The 24,078-nt window shown below is 42.5% G+C and overlaps 1 protein-coding gene across 1 annotated transcript; it reads right to left on the minus strand.

The window, feature by feature from the left end:
* Positions 1 to 385: 385 nt before the first annotated feature.
* On the minus strand, positions 386 to 22,961 carry crebbpb (CREB binding protein b). Its single transcript, XM_011603969.2, has 31 exons — positions 22,082 to 22,961; positions 19,625 to 20,214; positions 16,100 to 16,267; positions 13,476 to 13,728; positions 13,275 to 13,388; positions 12,367 to 12,606; positions 12,144 to 12,243; positions 11,841 to 11,978; positions 11,649 to 11,766; positions 11,357 to 11,531; positions 11,157 to 11,219; positions 10,741 to 10,862; positions 10,027 to 10,209; positions 9,486 to 9,890; positions 8,872 to 9,045; positions 8,556 to 8,739; positions 8,293 to 8,411; positions 7,940 to 8,179; positions 7,713 to 7,801; positions 6,966 to 7,046; positions 6,786 to 6,842; positions 6,610 to 6,687; positions 6,415 to 6,482; positions 6,183 to 6,333; positions 5,772 to 5,918; positions 5,583 to 5,696; positions 5,341 to 5,506; positions 5,084 to 5,251; positions 4,203 to 4,364; positions 3,779 to 4,060; positions 386 to 3,671 (listed from the first exon to the last, which is right to left on the minus strand). Exons 1-31 carry the CDS (start codon positions 22,167 to 22,169, stop codon positions 1,371 to 1,373), a joined length of 7,338 nt encoding a protein of 2,445 aa, XP_011602271.2. The 5' UTR covers positions 22,170 to 22,961; the 3' UTR covers positions 386 to 1,370.
* Positions 22,962 to 24,078: the final 1,117 nt, after the last annotated feature.

The raw sequence follows: 24,078 nt of genomic DNA on the forward strand, positions 1-24,078 counted from the left end.
CTTCCGTCACGAGTCGAATCTATGGAGGCGTTTGTATTCGTCTGCACCGATACAGAACCCCCTGCATTTGTAATTGGTTCTGACAGGCCGATACCGCCTGACTAACATTGATCCAATCATTGGATCATGAGTAACACAGGCCTGATCAAATCTTCATGGTAAACAATGCCCCAGCTCTCCAACGTCATGTCTTCAGGTAATGGCTGCTGGGGGGTGGAGTACCTCAAAGGAGAGCCTGGGATCAACGGAATCTATACGTAGAGTCATGACCCCGTACTCCTAAATAGTGCTGAGAACAGAATATAGCACTGTGATAACTTTGTTGTAAAAGTCCAAGATCAGCTAACAACAATAATGCCAAAAGTTCAGGCGAAACACATTGAACTAGAGTCTGTAGCACACAGGTTTATTAAACAATATGTTATAGAAGTATTAAATGAGCCATTTGAACCAGTTTGTACAGTGACGTCATTCTTATTTTCCCATATATTTACAGTACTGCCTAGCTGCATCATGTACATTAAGAGAACAGTTCATTTCAATTCAAGTTTAATGCAGGACAGAAAATGTTGCAAAATACTCTGAAACCAAATTAGCAGTCAAACAAGTTTTTTTCCAACCACAGGCAAGAGGTTTATTATTTAATGAAAAGTTCTTTAGACTGAAGAGTCAAAGCCCTCCCTCCCCCCACATTTGCAAGACATTTTCAGGGTTCAAGCCAGTAAAAACAAGATTCTGGCACCTGTGAACAATAACAAGACTTAATGCAGGTTTTTCTTACACCTGCTTTCTGTGTTTGGGTGTGTGCAATATTTCCTAGATCTATACAATTACAATAATCCTCCATAAACTCTGCAAACAGGAAAGAAATTAAGGCTTTCCCAAAGGCAGTCCTTATGAAAAATGGCATATTAGAATAAATTAGCCAAGAACTAAGAAACTGACCAAGAGGTGAAACCTGGCAAATAAAAATCCCAGACAAATAATTTTACAGTCCTGTTAACACAAATACAATATTAATTCGCAAAGGTACAAAAAAAAAAAAAAGATAATAAAATGAAATATTTTTGTTTTGAGTTTTGTTAAAAAGATCAGAGCAAAACAAAGAAAGATCAAATAAAAACAACATGTGAGACCAGGGCAAATTTTTGCATGACTGGTCAGAACCAAAAAATATATTCTTTGCGTCTCTGTCTTCTTTATAACAGCAATTACTAAATCACTCTCTTGGAAGAAAAAGCTGTCCAACGATTTAAGAAGAGTTCACAGTCTTGTAGGCCTCATATGACTCAAATTGTTTCAGCTTTGTACATTAGGAAGTACAAAAAGGTATCAGTCAAATCCAGAACAAGTCCTTCTGTTACAAAATGCTACAATTGTTCAACAAATCTCTCTAGCGTGTCTCCTGTGGTGTCACCCACCATATTTGTGTCATTATTCAGACCCCCTCGGTTTGGCGTGTTAAGTTGTGGGAGCATGGCGCTCTGCTCTGGCGTCCCCATGTGTCCCTGCTCCATGGAGCCTGACATGGGTCCTCCAAGGCTCGGGTGGGGGGAGCCAGAGTGAAGCGCGCTGTGCTGAGGCGAGGGCTGAGGCTGTATCCGCGGAGATGGACTGGAATGTGGCGGCTGCTGCGAAGGAGGACGGGGAGATTGCACTGGAGCAGGGGAGCGCACCTGGTTTGCCATGGTTTGGCCCGGTAAGTGAGCGGCTCCCTGGCCCTGGCCCTGGAGCATGTGAGGTTGTGGACTCATTGAGTTTGTCTGCGCTGGAGATCCCATCTGCTGCTTCAACAGTTGCTGCTGCTGCTGCTGCTGCTGCTGCTGCTGCTGAAGCATGCGCTGCTGGAGGAGGTTCTGGGCACCGTCCATGCCCATGCCAGGTTGGCCCATTTGGGATGTAGGAGGAAGCTGTCCCATGGCTCCCCCACCTCCTTGCATAGTCATTTGCTGCTGCATCCGGAGCTGCGAGTAGCTCGCTGGGCCTGGCTGCTGTTGGGGGAACTGGCCGTGGCCTTGAGGCATCGCTCCCTGCTGCTGCATCTGTTGCATCCTGAGCAGCTGCTGCTGTCTGCGGTACAGTTGAGGATTACCATTTTGGGCAGTATTCATCATCTGGCCTTGAGGGCCCATGGCTGGCATCCCCTGGGGGCCTGCCTGCTGAGATTGCTGCTGAGGTGCCATGCCAGGTCTCGGTACCTGGTTTGCTATGCCTGCCATGCTCTGCATTCCGGCTTGGGGTCCCATCATGGCCTGAGGGTTCTGCTGCGGTTGGACCTGCTGCTGTTGCTGGTTTGCTTGGTACTTGGCCGTCCTCTGTTTGATGAACGCAGCCATGAGGTGGGGGTTAGATTTGAGGATGGTCAGGACCTGGTGTTGCTGCTGAGGAGAGTTGGGAGATTTAAGTGTACGCAATAATTCCTGCAGTGCACTGGGAGCAATATTTCCAGGTATCCCACGTGGCATATTATGCTGCTGTGGTGTCATGCCCTGCTGTGAGGGCCCTTGGGGAGGGATGACTCCAGGCATTTGGAGACCATGTTGCTGTGGCATCATTGGCCTCTGCATGAGTTGGCCCTGCTGGGTCATGGGAGTTCCCTGAGCCTGCTGGGGAGCCACCATAGGGCCTTGCTGTGAAGTAACCTGTTGTTGATGACCCTGGGGGTTCTGCATTCCTGGAGCCCACTGGCCCTGCTGCATAGCCTGCATGACCTGGGGTCCTCGCGGCCCCTGCATCATCTGCATTTGGCCCTGCATGGGCCCCATCATTCGAGGGTGGTTCATCGGTATGCCATTCATGGCATAATTCTGTTGCTGCTGCTTTACTTTGGCTGCCATCTCAATCTGCCTGGCCACTTTTAGGGCTGCCAGCAAAGGCTGCTGTTGCTGCTGCTGCTGTTGTTGTTGTTGTTGTTGTTGTTGTTGCTGCTGCTGCTGTGAGGGAGGCTGAGGCTGCTGTTGATGTGGCATATTAGGCAGAGGGGACTGCTGCTGATGCAGGGGAGAGGACTGTGGCCCCAGTTTGCCCTGGGGAACCGGTGTTGGGGGCTGGCTGCCATGACTGTTAGCAAAGCCTTGAGCAATATTAGCAGAATTTGGGGGCTGGTGTTGCTGGGGCTGATTGGGCATAGGTTGAGGGGTCTGGGGTGTGTTCGGCTGCTGCGCAGAGTTAGGAGTATCAGGTGCAGCTGAGGTAGGTGGAGATGGCATGGGCATGCCCCTTCCAGCCATGGTGGCCATTCTGCGGCGCATCATCTGAGCCTGCTGAAGCCTGTGCTGCAGCTGCTGCTGATGTAGCTTGTGCTTGATGTTGAGACAGAAGGGAACAGGACACTTGTTCTCTTGACAGTTCTTGGCATGATAACAACATAAAGCGATGAGCTGCTTGCAAACAGGGCATCCTCCATTGGTCTTGCGCTTGCAACCCTTTGTGTGCTGAACCACTCTCTTCATCTTCTGGCATGATGGCAAAGAGCAATTGGCATTGCGACACTGGCATGCATGGACCAAGGACTGGATACAGCGCTGAATACTGAGGCGACGGCTCTCCTGTGGACTCTTGGAGGCCTCTCCCCCCTGACCACTGCTATCATCATCTAGACCCAGGCCCCACTTCACCATTTGATGTTCATGGCCCTTTGCGTTGTAGCAGTTAATGCATAGGTCATAGTCCTAGACAGAGACAGATAACATTAAGAGTAATTTGTGATCTTAATGCTAATAACACTTAAAATATAAACCATTTCAAAAAAATCCTTTGAAATGAAATTATGCCTCACCTCACAGACGGTGCAGTGCCAGCGAGTCTCAACATGGTGCTTGCATTCATTGCAAGTGTACACAAAGCGGTCCTGGCCCTGGTTGTGCAGTTCTACTAGCATACACATCGTGCTCCATTGGCACCTCCTTAGTGAACTGAACTCCCAGTGCTTGTCCCTTGCCAGAGTCAAAAAGGCATCTCGACCATCCATCAGGTCACAGGTCAACATAGGGTCAGGGTCAATTATGGGTGGCAGTGTGTTGATAACTGGCCCAGCATGTAGATGTATTACAAAAAACACCTAGTAACAGGACACAGAAAGACCCGTGAATTCCAAAAACATACGTTTTATTAAATTCCCATGACATTTTTTAAGTACTGCTGTTTCATTAAATAATAATCAGGGATAAATAATAAAAGTTGCTATTAGCATTGCTTCTTACCTCCTTATGCTTTTCCATAGTGGCATAGAGTTTCTGGGAGAGGTCATTGGCTACATTAGGCATTCCAGGCTTTTTCTTGTTAGCTCGACTGATGCTGCTCTTGTTTTTGTTGGTTTTTTTATTATTTTTCTTTTTGGCATTCTTGCTGTCTGGATGGGCTCCCTAAAAATAGACAGACAACTTTAAATGCAAAGTATCAGTACCAACGATTGAAAACCTTAAACATTGACTCTTCTGCAGCAGCATCAGTAGCATATACTTAGTAGCAATACTTTGACCCATCAACTTTTTCATAATTCCTTATATTTCAGCCTTCTGTCGCGTTGCTCTTGGGAACTGTCAGAGCAGTGGATGTTTATTTGTAGCTCTTCCAGATCTGTTGAATTTGCCACCAAGTGCAGCCCACTCGAGATGCAGAGACATGTACAGATTATTGAGAGAAATGGAAGAACCCCAGAATCAAAGTCCATCTTTCATGGGTTGGGCTCCAGATACTTCAATTCAATATTTCATCCACTCTTATAATAAATTTACAAAAAAAAATAAATCAAAAGTCTCACTTTGCCGTCACAGAATATTGAGCGTGGAACAATATACAATGTGGAAAAAAGTAAAAGGGTCTGAAAACACTGACTGCCCTGTGGAGGGGCAGTAGTTAGATTCATTACCCGAGGTGAGTACTCCAGCGTGCAAGGACACTGTAAACCCACAGCAGCTAGCTAGCATAAACAACCTTGGCTTTCTACTTGAATTAATAATTACTTAAATGTAATCAAAAGAGATAACCTAGCTAACCTCACATCATCACAAAAAATTAGACTTCTTGGGGAAAATGAACCAACAGCTGCAGATTAACCCACTCCAGTTATTCATTTACTTACTTCTGTTGTTTCAGTGGAGGCCGTGTTTTCTTCCTTCTTGCGCTCCTCCTCCTCCTGTTCGAGCTCCTTAATACTCTCCTCGAGTACGTTAGGCCAAAAGTCACCCTCAAAATATGGCAGTTCATTGGCACTCGTCAATCTATCTTCTGTTGCTTGCTTAAAAATGTCCTAAATTGACATAATGGTTGGCACCAGTCAGAACAAAAATCGAATATCAGAGTATTCTTTAAAGACAGAATCTGAGATAACTTTCATACTTTGTAGTCATGTATGATCCTTTCAGCAAAAGCCTTGTCCAGCATTTTTTTGTACCACTCTTGAAGCCTCTTGGGTTTGGGAATCTTTTGGTCAGGTGGGTGACAGTGGAAGATGTAGTCATCTCCTTCACCAGGAGGGCACGCCCAGATGTGACCAGTCACATAACTAACAGATCACAATACAGAGATTACAACATCTGTAAAACTTGTCCCACACTACATCATGAAAACCATCAACTCACCCAAGCTTTCTGACATACTCCAGGTACCCTATTAGGATCTCATGGTACACTGCAGTCCTCAGCAAACGTGGTTTAAAGAAATGAACACTATCGAGGTATGATATGTAGACCCGTCTGCATTGAATACAATTAATTAATAAAGTATTCTTTAAACCAAAAGAATTGTGCATTAATGTGTTAACTGTTCACCTGGTATTGGGAAAGGGACACTCAGAGCCATATTCCTGGACATGCATGCCAAAGAAACAAACGTCCACCCCATCTATTTCCTCAAATGCAAAAAGTGCTTTGGTTCTGTAAGGAAAGGTCTCCACCATCTCCCCTGTGTCCACAAACCTGCAGAAATAAAAGTCAAGCAATAGTGCATTTTTATTTATCCTTAAACAGGCTGCTTTCCATAAGAACAAATCATTTTTATCCACAAACATCTTCCTGGGACATACAGATAATTCAATTTACAAGGACATTCTACTAACGTATCCTACTGATGAGAATATTGTTGTACAATAATGGGCAGAATTTAAGAAGCATACAAGATGATTTTTTTTTTTTTTTTTTTAAATTAAAAAAAAGATGGGCAGCAGCAAGAAAAATCTGTACCTGGACTTCATGCCAGGCTTGATTTCCACAGTTTTGTCTGAGCTGGCCACCACTCGCACAAACACTTCACCAGCCTCGGGGTGATTCTGTCTTTTCAAATACTTATTCACTCTGTCCTCAATGTACGTTCCCAACTTCGTGGTTTGCAACCCTTTAAAATCATGATTGTGTTAATTCACAAATTATCAAAGTTCAGGGACAAAAGAAAACATTAGTACTTTTCATTGCTTACTTCTGGCTGAAAATTTGTTATCCTTTTTTGTTTTGCCAGACTTCTTTAGACAGTTATCACAGATAAAGCTAGATGAAAATAAAGAGTGTATGTTAAGTACACAGACATTGTGCAGAATGAATTTTGTTAGGAAATCATCGACTACATTAATTTATCATCTCAGGACTACGTTTATGCTGCCACAAAGATCCTTACCCAGATGGCCAAATCACATCGTAGTGCAGAACGCAGATTTGATGCATCTTCCTCCCACAGTCTTTACATTCAACAAATCTGCAACAATAAACATTTGGGTTTTTTGGTGTTCTGGACATAAAATATACTAAAATACTAGCATGGTAATAGGGAGTCACAGTCTGTGCAGAACTTACGGTTCAGCATCCAATGTGTCATTTTTCTTCTTTTCAAACTGTTCTTTGGATATCATCCTGCAAAAAAGCAATCAGGTTAAAAGGTGAGATAAAGCACAAAATGCAGCCCATAAGGAAAGCATCCACACAATCACAGAAGATCATTAGGGAGCAGATGGCCACTGAGGGTCTTTGACTTACGTCTGTGGTTGTGCTGGGTCTTCCCCCAGAGTCACACTGTTCCCCTGGATTTCATTGAAGCACTTTTCACAGAAATGATACCTGTTGGCAATAAGACCATATTTGGTTGAATGGAAGCCAGCATATCCAGTAAAAGCAAAGGTAAAACCAGAACACAGGGGGTAGAAGGTAATAACCGAATTCAGAGCATGGAGAGTGGAAAGATCGAAGGTTAGTGATGTCATGATGTGTTAAAAGAAATAGAAATCACTTTTAATGAGTGACAAAAAAGCAAAAGCACAAACATCCTATTACAACATATAAAAGATGATGGACACAAGAAAGAACCTACAATGATTTCCAAAAAATGGCACACATTCACAATTGACAAGAAATAAATGTGATATAATAATGAAGACGGAATAAGTCATAGATTGAAAATATTGAATACAGATGAGGGTATTTCCAAATACTGTTGACATTTATATAACTGGTTGTTAACAGTTTAGTGGTGAAAGTGAAAGAATCAGTTCAACATGAGGCCTTTCAATAATTTAAAATGCAATAAAAGACTGCATCCAGCAGGGGGAGCTTTGGTGGCAAATCTGTCCAGTCAATATGAGGCTTTTAAGTGCAGTTTTAAAAACCAACCATTGACCTGGATCTTGACTGTTGCAGCTTTTTTGGTCAGGTTTTATGCCAGAGATGCAGGGGTATAATGAGTAGAAGCATTTAATGATGTATATACTGTTAGTATATGGTTTTTACCTGTTCTGGTAGCTGTAGTAAGTACCATCCCTGGATATTGTACACAGTTGCTTGCCATAACAACACAGAGTTTGGGGTGAGAACTCGTACTGTAGAAAGACCAGACATGAGTTAATAATCATTTTAACTGTCACCCTTGATTTACATGCACAAAGAATTTAGCGAGATGGGGAAAAAACATTTATTCATGTGGGGGTTTCGTATTTGACTCATCCCAGTTTTCTTACCTTCCTTCCGCAGCAGTAGCCCAAGCCCTGCATGACAGGATCAATCTCTGCTTCAAACACCTCTGCCAGTTTTGTACAGTATTTATAAACTCGGGATGTTTTGCGGTTGTACAGCCAGGCGTTGTTAAACATGAGCCACACATCGTCCACGTACTGCCAGGGTTCCTGGTACTGACCCGTGTCCAACTTCCGTTTAATTGTGGATAAGTCAATGGGATTCTTCACTATATCAAAGTAGTCCTGTGCAGCAAGACAAGGAGTGTTATAAGCTCAAACTGAGCTAATCTGTATTTGTCCTGTATTTTTGTCAAATCAGAATCGACATATGACAGTGTGTAATTGAATATACTCACAGGGATTCCCAATAGCATGGGGTCTACAGGTTGTCTGAAGGGCAGTGATTCTGGATCTTGTCTGTAAAGAGCCTCCAGTGTAGGCATTAGGGCTTGCCTCAGCTCTTCCGGCTTAAAAACTGGGGAAATATTTACTATATTAAAATACACTTCACAGAAATAGCAGAGCAATATCTGTAGATGATCATTTTATTCAACTCCTGTTAAGTACATCAAAAAAAGGAATTTTATTTTTAACATACATACAATATCTCTGTCCCCACCTTTTTTGCGATTCTGCGTGGCGGAGGCAGCCGACGTGCTACTAGCTCCATTGTCGTCCTCCTCTTTGGGTTCTGTCTTGATCTCTGTCTTATTCTCCGCAGAGTCATTTCCGGTCATTTCCTGCTTTGGTTCTGCTATAACTGGTTCCTCCTTCTTCGCCAATGGAGGTTTGATTTCATCATCCTGTTACATTAAAAGAAATACTGTCAACCAGCTATCTTGATTCTATACTGCTGAGTAAAGAATAGATTCACAGACAACACATGCTTTACCTATGGATTAGAAAATTATCTTCAAAAACTGTGAATACAATACCTCCATTTTTATATCCACTTGTTTTTTCCCTACAGTGTTGTCGTCTTCTTCCTTTTTTATTTGAAATGTGGATTCAGTGCTGTTCATGTCTGGCAGTGCCTGCTGCGAGCTCAGCTCGGCAACAGAAGCTGGAGTGGGCACTCTGTTATCTATACTTGCTGCTGCCTGGGATGACTGGGCAGGAAATAAATGAGAAAAAAATAATGTTGATAAAGAAGAAATACCAAATTAATTCGAGTTTATTTTTTGTTATGAAATATGATTTTATAGTATCTGAGATTTTTAGCCTTAATCCACAAGAAACAGTCAATATTACTGTCACAAATGGAAAGGCAACTGGATAAGGGAGTGGTTTGTATGTTAGTATGCCATGACTCTCCTTCCAAATTGTGTTGAATTAGTATACTGATTCCTTTAATCACACAAGACGTCCTCTTCATTTTAAGCATGCTATGTGTGCGTACAAAATTGATTGTTTATTTCCCATAACTATTGAGATTCAAATTGTGTTTTTTTGGTTTCTAGTCACTCATAATTGCAAAGAGAATGGTCTTCAATGGCGCTATAACATGAAGAGAAATGTAAGACTGTAACAGCAAAAACTATTAGCTCACCGGCGTGCTGGGGTGCTGGGCTTGCACTGAGCTGGGCTGCTGCATCTGGCTGGAAGGCTCTGTCTGAGGCTGCAGGGGTGTAAGCGGCAAGGAGGGTTCAGGGGTTGTGCTCATGGCTTGTGGAAGGCTAGGGAGGCTACTGGGTATGTGTGTGGGTGTGGTGGAGGGGCCACTCGCAGAGACAGGGGTAGGAGGCTGCATTGGAACCTGCTGCTGTGCAGAAACAAGGTGGTGGTGGTGGTGGTGGTGCTGCTGCTGCTGCTGCTGTTGTTGTTGTTGAGTCTGCAGGCTGGCAGAGGTATTGGGTGGTGGAGTGGCACGCAGAGGGCTCTGGGATGCAGGGCCACAGGGCAGCTGGGAGCCAAGTGATCCCAGTGCATTCAGAGGGATGTTAGCATTTTGAGGCTGTTGAACAAAAAAGGTAACATTAACCATACCAGTACACTTCAGGCCTCACACAGTGCAACCCAGTGACAGTAACTGGGGAACAATGCGGATAAACATAGGTAGGTGCACTAATATCCAGCACAAATATCCCTACCTGTGAGACGGCAGGCTGAGTTTTTGGCTGGCCCAATCCTACATTCATTGCTCCCCCTGCAGGTGCTGTGAACTGGCCCTGTGACAGAAACTGGCCCTGGTTTGCTGGTTGAGGTACCATGTTATTGGCATGACTACCCATCATTCCTTGAGTCTGAGGCATCCTGGAGGGCGACATTCCCATCTGTAATAGACATTTCAAAAAGATTATTATGGGAATAAGCATTAAGTACCGGTATACAGTATTGTAGAAAATAACCTCAATGGAGCATATATGCATAAATAAGCATGTAGTCCATGTTTTTAATTCATATGCGTATGAAACTGACATGTGGTAAACGTTTAGGACTTTATTTCTATATTATCTGTGAAAACATAAATCCCTATTTTTTTGACTCAACTGTGTTACCAAAAACATGCATAAATCTCAGGTGTTACCAAATGTTTGCACGTTTTTAAATAATTAACTTACAGTTCTTATGATATTTGTATTAATTGAACAGTTATTACTTGTGGAGCTTCCTTTAAAACCATTTGCTAAATAAAAAAATCAACACTATTCAGTACAAAGAAGAAACGATAATGGTCAAAATAATAAAGACAGTCTGTGAGGAACTTCACAATCAGAGGATTTTCTTGGACCAATAAAATGTAAAACAAAAAAAAAATCATTAAGAGTAATTTGACTGGACCAACATAAAAAATAATATCTAACCGTTGAGACAGAGTTCATGTTGATCTGTTGTGGATGGTTCATAGGGGATGGAGCACGTGCTCCCATGGGTGCCTGCGACATCTGTGCATTCTGCATTGCTATTGGGTTGAACTGATTGATTCCTGGGGGAAAACAGATTTACATAATGAGTTGATTACAAATAGGATATGTAATTTAATTTAGTTATTCCTGTCCTAAAGGACTGACAGCAGCACTGAACAAGCACTTTTAAACCCAACACATTCAGTGGATCAATTATATACCAAATTAAGCCCTGAAGCAAAACTAGTGCAATAATTAATGTAATATCTGAGTTTTTGTAAAATATTTTTTCATATTTGTGAAGCCTTCCTAAATTGGAATATTATTACAGAAAGAGTTAATCCTTGCTTGGATAAAAAGACCAAGAAATATACCTTGAGGCACCTGCATGCGGCTCAATATCTGATTTGGCATGTTGGGCATAGACACAGGACCATCTGAGAGAAAGGATATACCAGCGTCAATTGCAAGCATCTGTCAGAAATGTTACAGAAATGTTCTGCACTAATCTGACAATCAAATCCCCTGTCCATTCACACAGTCATCCAAAATCTAGATGAGTGAATCTACTAACTGGGAGGTCGGATTGTTTGTCCGGGGCCCATGGCGTTTGACTGAGTCATAACAGGCTGTTGAGGACCAGCGTTGCCCATCATGCCAGGCTGCTTTTGGAGTCGTGATCGTCTCTTCTCCTCTAGTTCTTTCTGAATTTTGTAGATTTTCTCTGCCAGTAAATGGTAATACTCATCCTATGAAGGTGAAGACATAACAAAAAAATTACTAAATTTAAATGTAAATGCCCAAGCATAACAAATTTAGGATTCAACATTTTCTCACGAGGAAGAGACATTGCACATTATAATTACCCTGCTATTAGCAGATTCATACATGTCACCCTCAACTTTCCGGGCATATGCCACCAGGTTCTCCATTCGTCTGTCCTTCAGCGCTGCAGGGTCTGGTGTGGGGAATATGGCTTGTACACTGAAGATGACAAAGAAAAAAACTAAGAACATTGTGTATAGTTTTATTTAGTTACTTTTCATTTCTTGACTTACAGTTTGTGCACCAGGTGGGTGCGCAGGTCCTGAGTGACATGCTCATGCCAGGCCTTCCTTACCCCTGTAGCAGAAAGGGGGGCAGCAGCAGGCAAGTTTCCCACACCACCTCCTATTGACCCATCTGGCATCAGCTGGCTAAAGAGAAAAAAATGTTTAAGTTAAACCCAGTAAGAGGCTAACAGACAATGAACATGTGGCTTCAACAGGAACATCAAATCAAAATGTCACTTTATGAGGACTGGTGAAGGAAAAGGTGTCAATGGCATCATTTGGTAGCAACAGCCGCATTTTGATGCTCACTTGCTGACTGTAGTTGGTAGCGTGCCATCCGAGTGCATGCCAGTCTGGTCCGAAGAGGGGACACCCATGCTTCCTGCCATTGGGTTTATCTGATTAGTGCCTGATAAAGACAAAAGATTAATCACAATGCTACAAGAAATGGACTGGCTACATATTAACTGCACCTCTCAAATATATATATCTCCCCAAAAAATAAAGCAAGATTGTCATACAAGTTCTGTACCTAGTGGGTTCATATTTTGCAGCTGCTGATGTTGAGTGCCCTGGAGTTTCTGTTGACTGAGACCCTGGACCTGAGCAGGGGACTGATTCCCATATGGCAGACCAAGGGCAGCGTAGGCCCTCTGCATGGAGCTTGGGTCAATGTGTGTGGCTGCACTGCTAATGGCTGTGGGAGTAGGCTGACCGGGTCCTACTGTGCTAATTGGATTCTGCAGGCCAGCCCCAGGAGAACCTAGCATGGCTGATGAGAAAAAAAATGTTTGACAATATATTACATGCATTGAAATCATAGAAAGCTCAATAACTGATGTAAACCATATTGACATTAATCATAGATGCAGCTAGAAATTAGACCTACGCCAAGCAGCACATTTGCTTCTTTCAAAGATCAAAAGGTCAGGCCTACTATTGTTTCCTAAAAAATTAAATTTTCATAACAATGAGCTATTTTGCTAAGCAATAAGACACATTTCTGCTGGAATTTACAATATCTTAAGGGCAAAATACTTTTTTTCTGATTAGAAATCCCTGCAGCTACCTGCTGTGTTGACTGCTGAGAGCGAACATGCTCACTTTGGGAGGGGGGGATTTAAATCTGTCAAAGGGCCTTTATGGCCAATCACAGCTCAAGCTGTCCTAAGACCCTGCCCCCACTCATTGCAAACCCAGGAGCCCCTCCCTTGGGTGTCACATTACAGGCTCGGCCTTTCTAGAGGAATCCTCTCTCCGGTGAAGCCCGTTCACTCAGCAAGCCAGCACAGAAACAACCTGCAGGTGGCACCACTTCATATCATACAATATTGATCTGTATTTATTGGCATCTACTTTCACAACAAAAAATATAAAACCATCTAAAGGAAATCCTATTTCTGTAAAATAACAACACATAAATACATTGCAGTTGCTCACATTGCTGGTTCCTCTTGTCAGTAGCATTCTTTAAAGGCAGGCATACTGGACAGTCATGCCGTGTACAGTTCTTCCAGTGAGAGATGATTTGTCGGGATGATGCACAATGAGCCACTGATGGCAGAAGAAAAGGACAAATAGATGGTTATACTTGGATAAAAGTTTTTATTTGAAAGGAACGTTTAAAGAAAGAAAGCTTACCCTGGCAGGACTTGCCAGCCTGGCAATGGGTCATGTGGTTGAGGACGTTTTTCATGGTACGGCAATGGGGTAGTGAACAGGCCCTCACCTCTCCGTTGGCCTGTTCCCGCCGTTGGCACTTATGTGCATGGAGCAACAGGACCAGCTGCTGCTGAATGAGTTTGCGCTTCTCAGGGTCAGCTGTTGGACCTGCCGACACACCACCAACCCCAGGTACCATTCCCACTGAGCCTACCTGTTGCTGCAGCTGGGGCTGCAAAAGAACAGCAAAATTCAATCAGGCTCAGACTGGAATACATGCTATATTTTAGGCTTTTTGAACAAAAAAAAACAAAAAATCAAACGGGGACTTGAGCTAACAAAAAAGGCAGGAAACCTTGTATCTGCCGAATCAGGGTCATCTCATTTTTTGTTACCATTTTAACATTGCTCCCGGGGTACATGATCAGCTGACCCTTGCTGATTCTTGGCATTGCCCGACTCTCCTGACGAGAAAGGGGCTGGCGTGATGCTGTCTATGTCATGGTTAAGAATGTTACGATGATTGAGGGGAAAATAATTCAGCATTTTGCTGCGGTGACTTGGAGATAGGTTGATTGGGGTTGGCTACCTTCGTCTGCTAAGAGAAAAAGAATTAAATATGGTGCATAAAGGATGTGGATTTTTTTATTTATTTCTGGGACAATAATCTATCAAGGAGTAACATCTATATCCTCCATTGTGCACATCTCAGGTACTGCAAGTGCAAGGACATTTGTGCTCATCACCAGCAACTCCACAACAGTGGACTGTACAACAATTTTTGCCAGATACAGAATAGATTTCAAGATTAGTTGGGCGCAGAATATAATAAATAATGAATTTAACCAATTTGTACAATTGTCTAAATTTGGCCTGCGGTAGTGTGTAAATTTAAGTGAATATCCCTGATAAACTGGTAAACTGATTTGCGGTTGATTGAATTCGTATTGTATCGTAACGTTTAACAGTATGACCAAGATGATCTAAATTTGTTCCTCATTAATTCAAAATAAACTGGTCAAAAAAGCTGGTCATAGAACCTCATACAGACCAATTAAGGATAAACATCAAAAGCAATATCTGGTCTGTTTTCTTATAGCTTGCTCATAGAGTGTTTTCTGAGTCTTCTCCAAAAGTGATGTCTTGCATGTGCTCTTTGATAACCAAACAAGTGGAATTAAAATGAAAGTGATTGGCTGTAGTAATTAATGTTTGCTCATTTGGATCTAAACTTGAGAAGTTGCGTAGCGACCCGGCTGACACGCTGCTAAAAAAAGCAGCGGAGAGCAGATCAAAGCCCACTTTGTGTTTGTGTTCTTGAAGTGAGCAAATGACATTTTCCCTATTTTGCACTATAGAAAACTGCTTATTTAAAACTCTATTTAAGATCTGCACAATAAATGTCCTCAAGATTACTTAGATTAGTTGTTTCTTTCTTCTTTAAAAAAAAAAAAAAAAAAATCTAAAATCTGACTAAATGATCCATTCAGGAACATTTCAGTTACAATTTTTACACTAATGTTTATATCACGATATGTACCATTAACCTGAAGGGATTCAATTTATGCGATATTATGAATTTTAGGGGGGCAGTCCGAGCACATCCCTATTTAAGATCATGAACAATTCGATTTTCTTCCTCCTTGACCGCCCAGTTTCACCCCCAATATGAAAATTTCCTAAAAAGAAATCTCATTCTCTTGTGCTTAAGACCCTGCGTTTGTCAAGAGATTTGTGGGAAGGGCTAATTTCTCTATTGTGTAATCTATTGGCAACTTAACATGTTTGTTACGCAGATGGGGTTTGTTATTTACACTTTGGCGGTCTGGTTCACGATGCAACTTCCCACCAAAACAGTGTAGAAGGCGTGGCATTTTTAGAGGACTGTTGGGTGTTTTTCACTAAGCAATTTCCCAAATTTAGATCCAAATGAGCAAAGAGGGGCACCCGTCATTAATTACCATATTTTTCACGACCATAAGGCACACTTAAAAGTCTTAGATTTTCTCGAAAATGGACGGGGCGCCTTAAAATGCAGTGCGCCTTACGTGTGCACCGAGTTCCAAATTCTGTAAATGCCTTTTCGGCTTGCCGTTTTTCACAAAAAAAAGCCAGCATGATTTATGAGGAGCTGCATGGCAACGAGACTGACTGACAATGACGAGAGGGAACCTGATGTGTTCAATGGAGAACTGATCAAAAAATAACATGAGCACATTGCTAAATACACGCTAGCATGCATGTTTTAATTTGACTAGAAAGTCTGGTCTAGCAAACAGCACACATGAGATATTCCAATTTTTTCAATCTCAGATGGGTTTAGAGGATATTCCATGACCAGACATTTTTGATTCCTTTAATTGCATAGGTAACGGATTTAGATCACCTTAGTGATAAATAATAAAATTTACGATACAAAACAAAGTAAAGCTGGAGAAGCCACAACCGCAAATTCTGTAATTTGGCAAACCAATCACAGCGCCCGTGGATTAAAATCCCTTTCTGTGTAGTCACAATTTTTGGGAGGTACACGGCGTGTCTCTGCATTGGTCGCAGAGAGTTCCAACTCAGGAGGGGAAGGCGAAACCAGGCTTGACACTTACCATGTTTGGCACACTCCCAGCTCCCTTTAGCTCATTGGAGAATTGAGGAAGATTGTTGGAAAGTGCTGTCTTGTTCTGTAGTTGTTGGCCATTAACACCCGCTGTCCCCATCTGCTGGACCCCAGCCTGGCCATACTGCTGGCCAAATGGAGCCCCCGACATCCCCATCTATAAAGGAAAAATGGAAACCATACTAGAGTGATAAATGAGTCACTTAATCATGTTGTTACTGCCTCACATCATAAAGGTGGGCTGTGAAAAAGTGTTTAAATCGCAATCCTAAACTTTCTTAATTTTGGGCTTTTTCCTGAGTCAGTGGTGTTTAAAAACCAGTGGTGGGTTTTAGTGTTGAACTCATTTAGCAGAGTGGTAAATGTACTATTTTCAAATCTGTCCACAATTCTTTTCCACAGTGGACTGTACCCATTTCTGAGCATGGATGCACTATTGTACTCTAGGTCCTACAAATTTCAGTTATGGTTGTGCAGCACACAACGACTGGGGGGCCTTCGTCCATCCATCCATCCATCCATTCTCTCCCACTTATCCGGGGTCGGGTCGTGGGGCAGCAGTCTAAGAAGAGAAACCCAGACTTCCCTCTCCCCAGCAACTTCTTCCAGCTCATCCGGAGGGATCCCCAAGCGTTCCCAGACCAGTCGAGAGACAGTCTCTCCAACGTGTCCTGGGTCTTCCCGGGGGTCTCCTACCGGAGGGACATGCCCTGAACACCTCACCAGGGAGGCGTCCAGGGGGCATCCTAACTAGATGCCCAAGCCACCTCATCTGGCTCCTCTCAACGCGGAGGAGCAGCGGCTCTACTCCGAGCTCCTCCCGGATGGCAGAGCTTCTCACCCCATCTCTAAGGGAGAGCCCAGCCACCCTATGGAGGAAGCTCATTTCGGCTGCTTGTACCCGTGATCTTGTTCGTTCGGTCATTACCCAAAGCTCATGACCATAGGTGATGATTCGCCGAAAGGCCAAGCTCTCGATTTACCGGTCGATCTTCGTTGCTACCCTCACCTATGGACTGGGGGGCCTGTCATAACTAAACAGTTCACCATGTACGGTAGATACAAATGTATCGAAAATGACATTAGCGCACATGGAGATACAAAAATGCTGTAATACACATGCCAGACTGATAGGCGGCAGTAATGGTCCAATCATGCATGCGTGTAGGTGCACTTTCCTCCTTGGAACTTTAAGGAAGGATGTGATTATAACAGTGAACGTTTACATGACAATGTAGAGTTTTCAAAACACTCTACAACCCCTTTTCGTATCGATTTCAGGCTCTCTCGAAACGGGTAAAAGAGTCCTTAATGTCTTTACGTGCGATACTGTGGATATTTACACTTTGCATAAATACAGTAATGGTGTGCCATGTAAGATACAATTACAATTAAAATGATTATTAATGCATCTTTATTCATTCTTTTTTGCCATATAGGATGTTGTTCCCCTCATTCTGAAGTTACTTGTGAAACATTGTACAATTTTTAATGTTAAGTCGCAACTGACATCATAAATCACACGTCAGAGCGACTCGGCCCACTGTCTTCAGCGATTCCATTGCTGTGGTTTAGGTTTAGTTTCAGGATGGAAATAGGAAATATTTTCACTTTGGGAGTCTGTATTTTGGCCCAACAGCCACATCATAGTTTAAAGGACCTTGTTAATTGATTATCGGTGTAGATCCTCAGCCATAAAAGCTGCAACGCATGCTGCGATTCATTTTGCCCTTTCAGAATTTGGGGTAAGTTTTGATAATCCTTGATGATTGGGAGCAACAACCAGTAACAATCGAAAAGGGACGGGATCTTTAAGGGATATTCACTTAAATTGTGCAATATTGCCAACAGAGTGCTTTTAGCAAATGCTTGTTAATGTGGTTTGCTTTGGTTTCAAGCTATGTGATGATTACTATAAAAAATATATATAATGCAATTATTGTTGACCAAAGTGACATTTGGCAAAAATATGAGGCCAGAGTGATGAAGGTCCACAGACTCTATTTTTGTTGATAAAAGTTCCATTCAAAGTAAAAACTATGTCTGTGCAAACTTTGTAAATGACCAATGTTTGCGCTTTGTCATTTAGGGAAAAGCTGAACCAATTCCATACGATGGAGGTGGAGTTGTGAGAGGTGGACCAACTCCCCCCTTTTGCCTTCCACCATGGCGCCCAATGCACAACCAAACAGGAAGCTGGTGGGTAATCCACAGCACTGCCCATAAAGCGCTACGGTTGGTTGCTCAGGTGACGTGTCCCGACATGAAATGACTGATCCGTCGGTGTGGCAGCATTAAACTTCAACATAGGCAATGTTGACAACTCTGCAGTCACTCCGTTCTGTCAGATAAACAGGCTCCGATCCTTCACAATCTAACGTCGTCGTCATTTCACGCGCTCCCACCCAATTTCTTCCTCTGCAAATACGCTCAAAAATACCGCATCGTCCGCCCATTTCTTCTAACTTCTCTTTGCGCCTTTATCCAATTGATCAAAACCAAAACGGAAGCGTTGAAATAAACAAGTTTGGAGTCACAAACGGCTGAGGAACGCATCACGTCTGTTCAGTAATCTGCATTCTTCAGCACATGGACTTGGTCCTCCAGAATCCTCATCAGGTAGTTCTTCGCAATATATTTGAAAATGACTGTAACGGCATAAAAACAAAAATCTGTTTATATATCTTAATTGTGCATTCACATGATCAGTGGTATGCACGAACCAACCACTTCCAACCCAGTGTTCATTAAAAAAATATAGCACTCCAACACAGAAAGAGGAACTCATTTCAGACAAAATAGAATTTGGGTTGTGTTTTGGTAGGACACAGTACAGATTAGCAGCCGACTCAGCAATAGAGCACACCACTGTGTTGCAGGCTGCCCCTCCCCCCCCTCCCTCCCCGCGCCACCATCCACACAGATGCCTGCCTGCTGCTTTACTCCCAGTCACACAAGCACCATCTCAAGACTCATCTCTTGCACAAGGACTCGCTCCAGTGATTCTCTTTCTTCAGCATACCCACAAACTAATTTGGAATTATTGCACAAATTAAAAAGGCAGGGGACGATAAGCACGCGTTGCAAACACAGAATATAGTAATACACTAGTTCTTTTTTTTTTATAGTCGTGTTCTTGGATCTAGACTGGGGAAACTTGTAACAAAATGCTTCTTCAACAAACAAGTCAGCTTAAAGCTCTCTACATAACGAGGCGGGACACCTGGAATACAGGAAAGAACCTGACAGAAGTCACGTCAGTGTTGACACACTGCAACAAGACTCCAACATTTCAACTTACGCCACGCTGAGGTTCTACAAAAGGCGGTTCAAGCAAAATCTGCCCGTCGGTAAGAAATCTGCTACTGTAAACTAATGAGTGTGGGAAAAAGATCTATGGCAAGCATCTGTAAAGATGACACTGATACACTTTCTACCTTTCTGTTTCTAAAAAGTTCAAATTGCTTGATTGTTGCCATGTTGTAGAGAAACCGAATGTCTAAGTGAAACTCACCTTATTCATGGTACCAGCTTGCTGAGCATTCAGCACGTTGTGGTTACCGAGCTGCGCTCCACCCTGTGCGAGTGTTTCAGCCAGCACGCTGCCCCCAACTCCAGCTCCCTGTGAAGACGGCATGCCTTGACCCTGGTACTGCATGCCAGGTCTGCCTCGACCTGCTGGTCCCAGGGTCCCATTCATGACTTGTCCAGCTTGACCCATCACCCCATGACCCTGTCCACTGTTCAGCATAGTCTGGTTGAAGCACATGCCCGGGCTTCCATTGCCCTGTCCAGCAGCTACCCCACCTTTCTGAGCCTGGTGGTTGGTAGAGCCCTGTCCAAGTGGGCCTTTGCCAAGCACAGCACCAAGCTGACTTCCCACCATGCCTCCCTGTAGGGTGCCCGATCCCGAAAGAGAAGAGCTTCCTGACCGAAGAAGTTCAGACAACTGCTTGTGTTTGGCAGCTGCATCAGGGACAACAGCATGGAGGCCAGTGCCTCCTCCACCTGGACCACCATTAGAGGACAGTCCCAATCCTAAGTCTCCATTTGGGATGAGCTCATCTGGAAGGTCATTTTCCAGGTCAAGCAGAGATACGAGGTCTAAGAAGAAAGAGAAAAAGGTTAATAGAAATTCACTGCAGAGTCACTCTTTAGAAGCATCACTCACTTTTCCATTGTGAAGTGTAAGACCAGACACGACACTTTTGTTGCAAACTCTTCACTGAAAAAAGTATATGAATATAAGCAAATCTCTTTTTTTTCTCCAATTAAGCACTTGATTAACTCCAAAGACGTAGAGCAACAGTAGGAAAGTGGAAATCTGCAGGCGGGTTGTATTAAGCAGCCTTTTGCTAACTTGTACACTGACAGGCAGCAGTAAGTAGACACAACTATATTTGTGAAAGTACAGTAGACTTTCTAAAAAACATCATGTATTTATCCCCTTAAACTATCCAGTTTGTCCATATATCAGGTTAACTCAAAGCCAAACAAACAAACTTGTGTTTAATTAAACCTGCCTAAGTAATTCCTTACTTTTGCTTTCTGGTTCCACCATTGTGAAGCTCCAGTGTCCTTTCATGAGACTTGATTATTGACACTGATTGGTTATTGAGGGTTTTAGGTGTACAAATAAGATGAAATAATCAGCTTTTGCACAGGCAATAAATCTTTAAATCTCCTTCATTTTAAATTGGTGAACTTATTGTATCGCTAGATTCCTCACCAGGAGATCCACCACAACAGTGTGCATAGCAAGACGTCAGCATTGTGTCTACCAATATTAAAATTCTTCTAAAACCATTCATAATATCGTTTACAGACGATCTCACTTTTTCTTATAGTGTGAACAAAAAAAGATGTTCACATAAATGAAGGAACTACACAAAATGAATTAAATATTTAAAAGGCATAAATGAGGTAGCGTTAATTTGCCACAAACATTATTAACTACAAGCACTTGGAGCAAATAGACCATCTGGACATTTTCATTTCCCCACATATTGTGAGTTGTGAGCTATTCCAATTGACTGGAATACCTCCAATGAGTTTGGCAGCGTATATTGCTTGTTTTGTACCCGAGGGTTCGTTTCTGTGAAAGGATAGCTGGTTGAGGCAGCAGATTACAGACCATGATTCCTTGGAGAGCTCCCACTTGCAACGTCACAAAACTTTGGCTGTCACATAACCTCCTGAGCAGAGGTAACAATATACAACTTGGGTGAGCTAAATTAGCTAAAGCAGCATTGTAGTAAGAACTAATCACATCAACACACGTGGCTGCCATATAAAGTGGAGACCCTATATTAAAAATCTGCACGGGTGGCAAACTCACCAGTTCATTACACAAAAGATGACAACTTCATCAATTCAATATTTTTCTGAGCAATCCTGCAAAGTTGCTTTACAGGTTAGACTGGTGAAGACAGATCCCGGGGCTAAATGACAGTATTCTGACTTACTACAGCAGTTGTGCACAAACTTGGATCTCTTGAATAAATCCTCTTCAGCCCCTGTACCTGGATGTGGGAGTAAAACTGGGGTCGGTTTTAGATCTCTACCCCAGCAACTTTCACCCTCTAGTGCCCAGCAGGACTCTGCACAACGCGCTTCGTGCATTTGTGCAATTGTGAAATGTAGGAATATTTAGAGAAAAACAAAAATGCCTGTAGTCGCATTCCATGTAAACGGATTTGGTGATGGTGGGGAAACGACCCCAATGAACACAGAACCGTGACAACTCTCACTGATCAGTGGTTTTCAAAGGAGGAAGAGGCAGCAAATCTAGGATTTTATATGTGTGTATATATGTATATGTATTTAAGCACATTCCACAGCAACTTAATCCGCATAAAATTTCACGGAGCCCCGATCCTCTGTTTAAGACAGCATTTCTAGCAGCTAGCAGACCGTTTAAGCCAGTTACACTTGTTTTGGGGTTGTTGTCTTTTCCAATTTTCCTGCTTACCTGTCCCATCTGATCCTGAGAGAGGTGAATTCAGCTTGGGACGCTTTGCAGTGGGGGGTCCGACCACATCCAGAAGATTGTCAGCCATCCTGATCAGTAAATTTTATGAATTGGTGATGAATAGAAAAAAAAAAACAGCAAGATGAATCCAACGTGACGACGTCCGGTCCTTAGTAACTCGCAAAATTTCCTAAAGCTTTACGTAAACGAGCAATTTAGGAGTTCTTTTACGCTGGAGAGGCAGACGAGGTGAAACGCTGCCTTGAGTAAAAAAAGATTCAAAAGAAAGGCAACAGCGCCACGCTTCGCCACCGAAGATCACCCCATGATAATCCAACACCCAACACCCACATAATTAACCTCAATAATTACGTCCAAAAATTGCTTTAGTCGAAGAAAAATAAATAAAAAACCAATTATAAAATACTACAAACGACGTGAGCAAATTCCTTACCCCGCTGGCCACCGGGTTCACGTCGGTAAAGAATCATGTTTTTCGCTACAGAATCGAACGGCCATAAAACCAAACGTGGTCGTAAATAAAACGAACTAAATTCAAAAAATATTTTCTATGGCGTGCCTTATTTTTTTCGTCGCTGTCTCCCAATAAACACAGCGTCTCGGGACGGAGATACGGCGCTCTCTAACAGGGAAATCAAATATACTGTGAGCTTTCGAGACGACTAAAGCCCGTGTAATCATCAGATATCGGAATTTATTGCCGCTGGACGCCGCAGCATTTAACCTTCTTGACGAAAAAGGTCGTTTGGACCCGGTCTGAGTAGCTCCGATCGGTTTTTAAAATTAATGCTCTCCCCGAAATCCCGATTCCGAGCCGCGTCAAGATGGCGGCTGTTGATTCCTCCGATACAAAAAAAAAGTTTTTTTTTTTCTTCCCAGCGAGACTGAGGGGGGAGGAGGAGGTGTCGCGCGCTGACGCCCTGACGTAAACCTGTGTCCCACCGTGCGTCACGTAGAAGCTCATCAAGTTGCCTGGGGAGAAATAACGCTCCAACTCCCCGAAATACGTCCTTCAAATGTCACGAAAGGCCACAAACAGGAATTAATACATGCACGAGTTGGCAGGATCGATGTAGACACAACAACGCCTAAAAGGTGTTATTACAATCATATTACCAGCGGTGATATTTATGCAGGGTTTCCCACCCTATAGTTAAAATAAATAGGTAAAACAAAATCGTTTAAGCGTATCTGTTAGGAATTGGTACATACTTTGTTTCAGATGTAAACTTTCATTAAAATTCCACTAATTAGTTTCATACTACTAATACTAATTAGTTTCTTAAGAAATTCTTGACATTTTGCAACAGGCACCTTCATTTCTATAACATTTCATATCTTGCTTACACCAAATTTTTTCATAAGAATACGTGCAATTGTCGTTTTATAAATATACATATAGTTTATCATTATTAACTATTGCAAAAGACCATGTCGCAAGTTGGGTTACCTTATATTTGAGTAAGTTTGTATGTTATTACAAATTATGAATCACTAATCTGTGGGATGCATCTGATGAAAGGTTTCATCAGCAGTCCAGTGTAATTCTGTGTTGTTTTTTAAAATATGTATAAACCATCAGGAAACAGGAACATGGATCCTACCTACTCTATACCAGTGATAAACTATATGCAGTGCAGGATTTCAAACATTTAACTTGACAACATTTGAAAGCAACTGGCTTTATTCACTTTTAAACCTCAGTTGCATGCTATTAACGTGCTATATACAAAAACACTTCAAAACCTGGCTATTGCGCTACAGAAATATTGATTACCTGAAGAAGAAAAAAAGCCTGTCACCCATTTTATCAACCATTTTGATTAAAAAATATAACTATTTTAACTGAAGCCTTATGATCACAGCTGGCATTCCTACTGAGAGTATAGCGTCCCTTTGAAAACACACAACCGCAGTTTTACAAACACTCTTACATTTTTATACACATGCAAGCAAATGGAACACAAGTATTATTC

This window comes from Takifugu rubripes, chromosome 5 (genome assembly GCF_901000725.2).
Source record: "Takifugu rubripes chromosome 5, fTakRub1.2, whole genome shotgun sequence".
NCBI lineage: Eukaryota > Metazoa > Chordata > Actinopteri > Tetraodontiformes > Tetraodontidae > Takifugu > Takifugu rubripes.